Genomic DNA, 12,621 nt, shown 5'->3' on the forward strand with positions numbered 1-12,621 from the left:
AGTGTACACTCTTAGAACAAAAGGGTTCTTCGGCTGTCCCCGTAATAATGAACAGGTTATGGAAATCACTGAGTGGTCTCACTGTGTGTGTGTGTGTGTGTGTGTGTGTGTGTGTGTGCATCCCTGTGTGTCTCTGTGTGTGTGTGTGTGCATCCCTGTGCGTGTGTGTGTGTGTGTGCATCCCTGTGTGTGTGTGTGTGTGTGTGTGTGTGCATCCCTGTGTGTGTGTGTGTGTGTGTGCATCCCTGTGTGTGTGTGTGTGCATCCCTGTGTGTGTGTGTGCATCCCTGTGCGTGTGTGTGTGCGTGTGTGTGTGTGTGTGTGTATCCCTGTGTGTGTGTATCCCTGTGTGTGTGTGTGTGCATCCCTGTGCGTGTGTGTGTGTATCCCTGTGTGTGTGTTTGTGTGTGTGTGTGTGTGTGTGTGTGTGTGTATCCCTGTGTGTGTGTTGTGTGTGTGTGTGTGTGTGTGTGTGTGTGCGTTAAATGATCTGTGTCTTTTTTTAAGGGACTTTCTACCCCGGGGCTCTGGTATCGTGACCCGAAGACCTCTTGTCCTTCAACTGGTCAACAACCAAGCAGGTGAATACACTCACTCACTCACTCATTCACACACACACACACACACACACACACACACACACACACACACACACACACACACACACACACACACACACAGAGACACACACACACACACACACACACAGAGACACACACACACACTTAAGCACGCACAAACACACAGGGATGCATGCGCGCACACACACACACACACACACACACACACACACACACACACACACACACACACACACACACACACACACACACACACACACACACACACACACACACACATACACACACACACACGGGGATGCACACACACACACACACACACACACACACACACACACACACACACACACACACACACACACACACACACACACACACACACACACACACACACACACACAGACAAAGATATTTGAAGACATGTTATGATAAAGTATCTGTAAAGGAGAATGAGGGAGAAATGTAGAAGATTGATCTCACCATAGAATTACTTAGAACTCTAGAATTAGAATGGACCCCTGTCTAAAAATCACCTTAGAACTCTAGAATGGACCCTGTCTAAAAATCACCTTAGAACTCTAGAATGGACCCTGTCTAAAAATCACCTTAGAACTCTAGAATGGACCCTGTCTAAAAATCACCTTAGAACTCTAGAATGGACCCTGTCTAGAATGGACCCTGTCTGAAAATCACCTTAGAACTCTAGAATGGACACTGTCTAGAATGGACACTGTCTAAAAATCACCTTAGAACTCTAGAATGGACCCGATCTAAAAATCACCTTAGAACTCTAGAATGGACCCTGTCTAAAAATCACCTTAGAACTCTAGAATGGACCCTGTCTAAAAATCACCTTAGAACTCTAGAATGGACACTGTCTAAAAATCACCTTAGAACTCTAGAATGGACCCTGTCTAAAAATCACCTTAGAACTCTAGAATGGACCCTGTCTAAAAATCACCTTAGAACTCTAGAATGGACCCTGTCTAAAAATCACCTTAGAACTCTAGAATGGACCCTGTCTAAAAATCACCTTAGAACTCTAGAATGGACCCTGTCTAAAAATCACCTTAGAACTCTAGAATGGACCCTGTCTAAAAATCACCTTAGAACTCTAGAATGGACCCTGTCTAAAAATCACCTTAGAACTCTAGAATGGACCCTGTCTAAAAATCACCTTAGAACTCTAGAATGGACCCTGTCTAGAATGGACCCTGTCTGAAAATCACCTTAGAACTCTAGAATGGACACTGTCTAGAATGGACACTGTCTAAAAATCACCTTAGAACTCTAGAATGGACCCGATCTAAAAATCACCTTAGAACTCTAGAATGGACCCTGTCTAAAAATCACCTTAGAACTCTAGAATGGACCCTGTCTAAAAATCACCTTAGAACTCTAGAATGGACACTGTCTAAAAATCACCTTAGAACTCTAGAATGGACCCGATCTAAAAAATCACCTTAGAACTCTAGAATGGACCCTGTCTAAAAATCACCTTAGAACTCTAGAATGGACCCTGTCTAAAAATCACCTTAGAACTCTAGAATGGACCCTGTCTAAAAATCACCTTAGAACTCTAGAATGGACCCTGTCTAAAAATCACCTTAGAACTCTAGAATGGACCCTGTCTAAAAATCACCTTAGAACTCTAGAATGGACCCTGTCTAAAAATCACCTTAGAACTCTAGAATGGAACCTGTCTAAAAATCACCTTAGAACTCTAGAATGGACCCTGTCTAAAAATCACCTTAGAACTCTAGAATGGACCCTGTCTAAAAATCACCTTTGAACTCTAGAATGGACCCTGTCTAAAAATCACCTTAGAACTCTAGAATGGACCCTGTCTAAAAATCACCTTAGAACTCTAGAATGGACCCTGTCTAAAAATCCCCCATCTTGACCAAAATAGCTTCCGTAATAATCAAGGTCTGTCAAGTTGGTTGTTGATCATCGCTAGACAACCATTTTCAGGTCTTGACTGTAAATAGGCCAGACAGGAACATTTACTGTTGCCTTGGTGAGCAACTCCAGTGTATATTTGGCCTTGTGATTTAGGTTATTGTCCTGCTGAAAGGTGAATTTGTCTCCCAGTGTCTGTTGGAAAGCAGTTTCAACCAGGTTTTCTGTGCTTAGCTCTATTCTGTTTATTTTTCATCCTAAAGAAAAGTCCCTCGTTCTTGCATACCCATAACATGATGCAGCCACCACCATGCTCTAACATATAAAGGTACTCAGTGATGTGCACCAAACATAACACTTTGTATTTCAGGACATAAAGTGAATTTCTTTGCCACATTTTTTGAAGGTTTACTTTAGTGCCTTATTGCAAACAGGATGCATGATTTTGAATATTTGTATTTTGTACACTGTCATTTAGGTTAGTATTGTGGAGTAACTACAATGTTGTCTATCCATCCTCAGTTTTCTCCTATCACAGCCATTAAACTCTGTAACTGTTTTAAAGTCACCATTGGCCTCATGGTGAAAAACTGTGAGCAGTTTCCTTCCTCTCCAGCAACTAAGTTAGGAAGGATCCCTTCATCTTTGTAGTGACTGGCTGTATTGATACACCATCCAAAGTGTATCTTCACCATGTTGAAAGAAATATTCAATGTTTGCTTCTTTTTGTTGACCCATCTACCAATAGGTGCCCTCCTTTGCGAGGCATTTGAAAACCTCCCTGGTCTTTGTGGTTGAATCTGTGTTTGAAATTCACTGCTCGACTGAGGGACCTTACAGATAATTATATGTGTGGGGTACAGAGATGAGGCAGTCATTCAAAAAGTATGTTAAACACTATTATTGCACACAGAGTGAGTCCATACATCTTATTATGTGAAATGCTAAGCATATGTTTTACTCCTGAACTTATTTAGATTCGCCATAACACAGGGGTGGATTACTTATTTACTCAAGACATTTCAGCTTTTCATTTTTAATGAATTAGTCAAAAAATGTAAAAACATAACTCAAATTTGACATTATGGGGTATGGTGTGTAGGCCAGTAACACAATCTGAATTTAATCAATCATGACATGTCATGACATGCTTCGTTTTTGTGGTGACTTACAGATGTTTTCTCTCTCCCTCTAACCTCCTTCTCTATGTCCCTCTCTCTCTCCCTCTAACCTCTTCTATATGTCCCTCCCTCCCTCCCTCCCTCCCTCTCTCCCTCTCTCTCTCTCTCTCCCTCTCCCTCTCTCTCGCCCTCTCTCGCCCTCTCTCGCCCTCTCTCTCGCCCTCTCTCTATCCCTCTCTCTGCCTCTCTCTCTCCCTTGAACCTCTTCTCTATGTCCCTCCCTCCCTCCCTCCCTCCCTCCCTCCCTCCCTCCCTCCCTCCCTCCCTCCCTCCCTCCCTCCCTCCCTCCCTCCCTCCCTCCCTCCCTAATAACAGAGTATGCTGAGTTCCTTCATTGTAAAGGTCGTAAGTTTGTGGACTTTGATGAGGTGCGTTTGGAGATTGAGGCCGAGACTGATCGCATCACTGGGTCCAATAAGGGAATCTCTGCTGTTCCCATCAACCTCCGAGTCTATTCCCCTAATGGTACACACATACACACACACACACACACACACACACACACACACACACACACACACACACACACACACACACAACCAACCTTATCAGTGACCGTAACCATTAACCAGTATAGGCAAGTATTTCAAACTACAACCCGACAGTCCCTCCTTTTTCAATAGTATTTCCATACTGTTCAACGTCACATAAACTTTGAAATGACTTATACATGAACAGAAAATAAAACATGATTCACTCTCACGGTTGATTATTTCGTTGACACCTCCGAGACTAATGTCCTCTGATCTGTAATTACACTATGGACTCTCTTTTCCATCCCTCGTCGGACAACTGATAATGACTTTTCAGCTGGAGATGTTGACTTCATCCGTTTCCGCTGGAGATGTTGTCTTACATATTCAAAGAAAAAACAAACATTTGATAACATGATGATTCCCACTCTCCCCTAGCCTGACTCTATACCTGATAACATGATGATTCCCACTCTCCCCTAGCCTGACTCTATACCTGATAACATGATGATTCCCACTCTCCCCTAGCCTGACTCTATACCTGATAACATGATGATTCCCACTCTCCCCTAGCCTGACTCTATACCTGATAACATGATGATTCCCACTCTCCCCTAGCCTGACTCTATACCTGATAACATGATGATTCCCACTCTCTCTTCGCCTGCCTCTATACCTGATAACATGATGATTCCCACTCTCCCCTAGCCTGCCTCTATACCTGATAACATGATGATTCCCACTCTCTCTTCGCCTGACTCTATACCTGATAACATGATGATTCCCACTCTCCCGTAGCCTGACTCTATACCCGATAACATGATGATTCCCACTCTCCCCTCGCCTGCCTCTATACCTGATAACATGATGATTCCCACTCTCCCCTAGCCTGCCTCTATACCTGATAACATGATGATTCCCACTCTCTCTTCGCCTGCCTCTATACCTGATAACATGATGATTCCCACTCTCCCCTAGCCTGCCTCTATACCTGATAACATGATGATTCCCACTCTCCCGTAGCCTGACTCTATACCCGATAACATGATGATTCCCACTCTCTCTTCGCCTGACTCTATACCTGATAACATGATGATTCCCACTCTCTCTTCGCCTGACTCTATACCTGATAACATGATGATTCCCACTCTCCCCTAGCCTGCCTCTATACCTGATAACATGATGATTCCCACTCTCCCCTAGCCTGCCTCTATACCCGATAACATGATGATTCCCACTCTCCCGTAGCCTGACTCTATACCTGATAACATGATGATTCCCACTCTCCCCTAGCCTGACTCTATACCTGATAACATGATGATTCCCACTCTCCCGTAGCCTGACTCTATACCCGATAACATGATGATTCCCACTCTCCCGTAGCCTGACTCTATACCCGATAACATGATGATTCCCACTCTCCCCTAGCCTGCCTCTATACCCGATAACATGATGATTCCCACTCTCCCGTAGCCTGCCTCTATACCTGATAACATGATGATTCCCACTCTCCCGTAGCCTGACTCTATACCCGATAACATGATGATTCCCACTCTCCCCTAGTCTGCCTCTATGCCTTCGGGATACTGTTCTGCTGGGTTCCACAAAAATGAAGGCCCTAAAAAAACCTCCTCATGCTTTCACCCAGTCTTCCCCTGTTCAGCCACAGGTTACAAAAGGTGATCTAATAACATATTATATTCACTTCGCTCATCTCCTTCTCCATGGTCACCTGATAGTGGTGACCTTAATCAACTGTACCTCATCCTGAGGTAAATCAGCATCAAATGGCCCAAGAAGGTGAAATCCCAGCAATACTACCCAGGTAACCCCTGCTACCATTAACACTACACATGATGCATACTTCAAAATACCCCTCAATACTATAGTCTAGTTCCATGTTGTTACTATAGTTACTATAGTCTAGTTCCATGTTACTATAGTCTAGTTCCATGTTACTATAGTCTAGTTCCATGTTACTATAGTCTAGTTCCATGTTACTATAGTCTAGTTCCATGTTACTATAGTCTAGTTCCATGTTACTATAGTCTAGTTCCATGTTACTACAGTCGTTAGAGGAATTTAATTCCTCTATGTTTTTTAACCAATTCAATGAATCACTCAGCCCATTCCTAAGAATTTGTAAGATACTTAGTTGCATAATATGGACAGCGACCAGTCTCAAAATCAATCAATAGTGTTTATTCTCGAGAGTACAGAACATGGTACAATTTTACAACAGGTTATAAACTAAAAATGACATCAAAGGTTTTAAACTGTCCCTCCTCCACTCCGATACAATGGCAGTATAGTTCACAAGCCTTCCTACATCGATCACCACTGGTTTAGATAATGTACTACTAGCCCAAGGTCTCCCTGTGTAGATAAGCATTCTTGCCAGTCTGACGATAAGTTCATTCATTTCTTCCAAGGAACAAACAGTCTTTGTTCTAATTCTTGATTATAATTACACACATTGTATTCAGTACTAGGATTATAATGAGATTCATGCATCCATACAGTAACATAATAGTATTATGTTTAGCCATAGTCCTGATTGAAATGTATACATAATTTAGGCATTATTGATAAAAATACCTTAACAATAGTATAGTTCCATGTTGTTACTATAGTCTAGTTCCATGTTGTTACTATAGTTACTATAGTCTAGTTCCATGTTGTTACTATAGTTACTATAGTCTAGTTCCATGTTGTTACTATAGTCTAGTTCCATGTTGTTACTATAGTTACTATAGTCTAGTTCCATGTTGTTACTATAGTCTAGTTCCATGTTGTTACTATAGTCTAGTTCCATGTTGTTACTATAGTTACTATAGTCTAGTTCCATACTGTTACTATAGTCTAGTTCCATGTTGTTACTATAGTTACTATAGTCTAGTTCCATACTGTTACTATAGTCTAGTTCCATGTTGTTACTATAGTTACTATAGTCTAGTTCCATGTTGTTACTATAGTCTAGTTCCATGTTGTTACTATAGTCTAGTTCCATGTTGTTACTATAGTTACTATAGTCTAGTTCCATACTGTTACTATAGTCTAGTTCCATGTTGTTACTATAGTTACTATAGTCTAGTTCCATACTGTTACTATAGTCTAGTTCCATGTTGTTACTATAGTTACTATAGTCTAGTTCCATACTGTTACTATAGTCTAGTTCCATGTTGTTACTATAGTTACTATAGTCTAGTTCCATACTGTTACTATAGTCTAGTTCCATACTGTTACTATAGTTACTATAGTCTAGTTCCATACTGTTAATATAGTCTAGTTCCATACTGTTACTATAGTTACTATAGTCTAGTTCCATACTGTTACTATAGTCTAGTTCCATACTGTTACTATAGTTACTATAGTCTAGTTCCATGCTGTTACTATAGTTACTATAGTCTAGTTCCATGCTGTTACTATAGTTACTATAGTCTAGTTCCATACTGTTACTATAGTCTAGTTCCATGTTGTTACTATAGTTACTATAGTCTAGTTCCATACTGTTACTATAGTGTAGTTCCATACTGTTACTATAGTTACTATAGTCTAGTTCCATGTTGTTACTATAGTTACTATAGTCTAGTTCCATACTGTTACTATAGTTACTATAGTGTAGTTCCATACTGTTACTATAGTGTAGTTCCATACTGTTACTATAGTTACTATAGTCTAGTTCCATACTGTTACTATAGTCTAGTTCCATACTGTTACTATAGTTACTATAGTCTAGTTCCATGTTGTTACTATAGTTACTATAGTCTAGTTCCATACTGTTACTATAGTTACTATAGTCTAGTTCCATGCTGTTACTGTGAATGACGTGAGAACATGTTGCATTGACTCTGTCTCCTGTTCCTCATCTCCTATTGCTTCCATGTTACTATAGATACTCCCTACCAGTCTCCCATGGTTCACTGATATATCTAGGACTATCAGATACTCCCTACCAGTCTCCCATGGTTCACTGATATATCTAGGACTATCAGATACTCCCTACTCCCTTTCTCAGGTTAGTTTAGGTACACATCTGTCAGGTTAGGTACACATCTCTCAGGTTAGATTGGGTACACATCTCTCAGGTTGGGTACACGTCTCCTATGTTAGGTACACATCTCTCAGGTTGGTTACACATGTCTCACGTTAGGTTAGGTACACAGCTCTCAGGTTAGTTACACATTTCTCAGGTTAGTTTAGGTACACATCTCTCAAGTTAGTTTAGGTACACATCTCTCGGGTTAGGTTAGGTACACCTCTCTCAAGTTAGTTTAGGTACACAGCTCTCAAGTTAGATTGGGTACACTTCTCCCAGGTCAGGTTAGGTACACATCTCTCATCCCAAGGCCCATCTACAGCTCTTTGTGAACACCCCTGTTACAGTGTAAACCTCCCTCTCTGTAGATTGATGTACAATGAGCAAATACATTTTCCATTTGAATTGAATAATTTAATCTCTCTCTCCCTCTCTCTCTCTCTGTCTGTCTCTGTCTGTCTCTCTGTCTGTCTCTCTCTGTCTGTCTCTCTCTGTCTCTCTCTCTCTCTGTTTCTCTCTCTCTCCCTCTCTCTCTGCCTCTCTCTGTCTCTCTCTCTCACTCCCTCTGTATTTCTCTCTCTGTCCCTTTCCCCTTCTCTCTCTCCCTCCCTCTCCCTCTCTCCCTCTGTCTCTCTCTCTTTCTCTGTCCCTTTTCCCTCCCTCTATCATCCCCCCTTTCCCACACACCCTCCCTTCCTCTCTCCCTCTCCCTACTCCCATCCCTCTCTCCCTACTCCCATCCCTCTCTCCCTCCTCCCTCTATCCCTCCCTCCTCAGTGTTAAACCTGACTCTTATAGATCTACCAGGGATGACTAAGGTAGCGGTGGGAGACCAGCCAGTCGACATCGAGCACCAGATCAGAGACATGCTGATGCAGGTCAGAGACTGTAGTTACGGTCCCAACTGGCACCCTATTCCCTAGATAGTGCACTACTTTTGACTAGAATGGCACCCTATTCCCTAGATAGTAAACTACTTTTGATAAGAACGGCACCCTATTCCCTAGATAGTGCACTACTTTTGACCAGATGGCATCCTATTCCCTAGATAGTGCACTACTTTTGACTAGAATGGCACCCTATTCCCTAGATAGTAAACTACTTTTGATAAGAACGGCACCCTATTCCCTAGATAGTTCACTACTTTTGACCAAATGGCATCCTATTCCCTAGATAGTTCACTACTTTTGACCAAATGGCATCCTATTCCCTAGATAGTGCACTACTTTTGACCAAATGGCACTCTATTCTCTATACACTTTAAATATTGAAGTAATACAGTATATCTTCTATGTTGTGTGTAGTTCATATCCAAAGAGTAATAAAGTACATGTTGAAGTAATTAAGTATATGTTAAAGAGAAAGGGGGTAATTAAGTATATGTTAAATAGAAAGGGGTAATTAAGTATATGTTAAAGAGAAAGGGGGTAATTAAGTATATGTTAAAGGGAAAGAGAAAGGGGTAATTAAGTATATGTTAAAGAGAAAGGGGTAATTAGGTATATGTTAAAGAGAAAGGGGGTAATTAAGTATATGTTAAATAGAAAGGGGTAATTAAGTATATGTTAAAGAGAAAGGGGGTAATTAAGTATATGTTAAAGGAAAGGGGGTAATTAAGTATATCTTAAAGGGAAAGAGAAAGGGGGTAATTAAGTATATGTTAAAGAGAAAGGGGGTAATTAAGTATATGTTAAATAGAATGGGGTAATTAAGTATATGTTAAAGAGAAAGGGGGTAATTAAGTATATGTTAAAGAGAAAGGGGGTAATTAAGTATATGTTAAAGAGAAAGGGGGTAATTAAGTATATGTTAAAGGAAAGGGGGTAATTAAGTATATGTTAAATAGAATGGGGTAATTAAGTATATGTTAAAGAGAAAGGGGTAATTAAGTATATGTTAAAGGGAAAGGGGGTAATTAAGTATATGTTAAATAGAAAGGGGGTAATTAAGTATATCTTAAAGGGAAAGAGAAAGGGGGTAATTAAGTATATGTTAAAGGGAAAGAGAAAGGGGGTAATTAAGTATATGTTAAAGGGAAAGAGAAAGGGGGTAATTAAGTATATGTTAAAGAGAAAGGGGTAATTAGGTATATGTTAAAGGAAAGGGGGTAATTAAGTATATCTTAAAGGGAAAGAGAAAGGGGGTAATTAAGTATATGTTAAAGAGAAAGGGGGTAATTAAGTATATGTTAAGGGAAAGAGAAAGGGGGAAATTAAGTATATGTTAAAGGGGGTAATTAAGTATATGTTAAAGGGAAAGAGAAAGGGGGAAATTAAGTATATGTTAAAGGGAAAGAGAAAGGGGGTAATTAAGTATATGTTAAAGGGGGTAATTAAGTATATGTTAAAGGGGGTAATTAAGTATATGTTAAAGGGAAAGAGAAAGGGGGAAATTAAGTATATGTTAAAGGGAAAGAGAAAGGGGGTAATTAAGTATATGTTAAAGGGGGTAATTAAGTATATGTTAAAGGGAAAGAGAAAGGGGGTAATTAAGTATATGTTAAAGAGAAAGGGGGTAATTAAGTATATGTTAAGGGAAAGAGAAAGGGGTAATTAAGTATATGTTAAAGAGAAAGGGGGTAATTAAGTATATGTTAAAGAGAAAGGGGGTAATTAAGTGTATGTTAAAGGGAAAGGGGGTAATTAAGCATATGTTAAAGAGAAAGGGGGTAATTAAGTATATGTTAAGGGAAAGAGAAATGGGGTAATTAAGTATATGTTAAAGAGAAAGGTGGTAATTAAGTATATGTTAAATAGAAAGGGGGTAATTAAGTATATGTTAAAGAGAAAGGGGGTAATTAAGTATATGTTAAAGGGAAAGTGTTAATTAAGCATATGTTAAAGAGAAAGGGGGTAATTAAGTATATGTTAAAGGGAAAGTGTTAATTAAGTATATGTTAAACAGAAAGGGGGTAATTAAGTATATGTTAAAGGGAAAGGGGGTAATTAAGTATATGTTAAAGAGAAAGGGGGTAATTAAGTATATGTTAAAGAGAAAGGGGTAATTAAGTATATGTTAAAGAGAAAGGGGTAATTAAGTATATGTTAAAGGGAAAGTGTTAATTAAGTATATGTTAAAGAGAAAGGGGGTAATTAAGTATATATTAAAAGGAAAATGTTAATTAAGTATATGTTAAAGAGAAAGGGGTAATTAAGTATATGTTAAAGGGAAAGTGTTAATTAAGTATATGTTAAAGAGAAAGGGGGTAATTAAGTATATGTTAAAGGAAAGTGTTAATTAAGTATATGTTAAAGAGAAAGGGGTAATTAAGTATATGTTAAAGGGAAAGTGTTAATTAAGTATATGTTAAAGAGAAAGGGGGTAATTAAGTATATGTTAAAGAGAAAGGGGGTAATTAAGTATATGTTAAAGGGAAAGTGTTAATTAAGTATATGTTAAAGAGAAAGGGGGTAATTAAGTATATGTTAAAGGGAAAGTGTTAATTAAGTATATGTTAAAGAGAAAGGGGGTAATTAAGTATATGTTAAAGAGAAAGGGGGTAATTAAGTATATGTTAAAGAGAAAGGGGGTAATTAAGTATATGTTAAAGACAAAGGGGGTAATAAAGTATATGTTAAAGAGAAAGGGGGTAATAAAGTATATGTTAAAGAGAAAGGGGGTAATTAAGTATATGTTAAAGAGAAAGGGGGTAATTAAGTATATGTTAAGGGAAAGAGAAAGGGGTAATTAAGTATATGTTAAAGAGAAAGGGGGTAATTAAGTATATGTTAAGGGAAAGAGAAAGGGGTAATTAAGTATATGTTAAAGAGAAAGGGGGTAATTAAGTATATGTTAAGGGAAAGAGAAAGGGGTAATTAAGTATATGTTAAAGAGAAAGGGGGTAATTAAGTATATGTTAAAGAGAAAGTGTTAATTAAGTATATGTTAAAGAGAAAGTGTTAATTAAGTATATGTTAAAGGGAAAGTGTTAATTAAGTATATGTTAAAGGGAAAGTGTTAATTAAGTATATGTTAAAGGGAAAGTGTTAATTAAGTATATGTTAAAGGGAAAGTGTTAATTATTAATCCTGTTATATGCAGTTCATAACTAAAGAATCCTGTCTGATCCTATTATATGCAGTTCATAACTAAAGAATCCTGTCTGATCCTGGCTGTGACTCCAGCTAACCAGGATCTGGCCAACTCTGATGCTCTCAAGATTTCTAAGGAGGTCGACCCTCAAGGTAAGGAGGGGGGGGGCAGAGTGTGTGTAGAGGGGTTACGTCTGTGTGTGTGTGTGTGTGTGTGTGTGTGTGTGTCGGGCAAATCCGTCATGTTGTATGTGTTCTAACAGGCCCACAATGTGGTTACTAAAATCCGATGTGTAAATATTTGGCTGTTTTTCGCTGCATAAAAGGTGGTCAAACTCTTACCTGATCTATTCATATAATGGGATGGAGAGGTGTTTGAGAGAGAGTGGAAAGTTGCCACGGCGACGACCTGTG

General features: G+C 39.2%; 1 protein-coding gene across 2 annotated transcripts in view; it reads left to right on the forward strand.

Annotated features, from left to right (window-relative positions):
- Nucleotides 1-12,621, forward strand: part of LOC135530266 (dynamin-2-like) — a 76,428-nt gene that overhangs the window by 8,209 nt on the left and 55,598 nt on the right. For both annotated transcript variants that reach the window (XM_064958616.1, XM_064958617.1), the window contains exons 2-5: nucleotides 508-581; nucleotides 3,980-4,129; nucleotides 8,954-9,054; nucleotides 12,258-12,360. In XM_064958616.1, coding sequence (XP_064814688.1) covers nucleotides 508-581; nucleotides 3,980-4,129; nucleotides 8,954-9,054; nucleotides 12,258-12,360 — 428 coding nt within the window. The remainder of the gene's footprint in view (nucleotides 1-507; nucleotides 582-3,979; nucleotides 4,130-8,953; nucleotides 9,055-12,257; nucleotides 12,361-12,621) is intronic.

This window comes from Oncorhynchus masou, unplaced genomic scaffold, assembly GCF_036934945.1.
Source record: "Oncorhynchus masou masou isolate Uvic2021 unplaced genomic scaffold, UVic_Omas_1.1 unplaced_scaffold_1307, whole genome shotgun sequence".
NCBI lineage: Eukaryota > Metazoa > Chordata > Actinopteri > Salmoniformes > Salmonidae > Oncorhynchus > Oncorhynchus masou.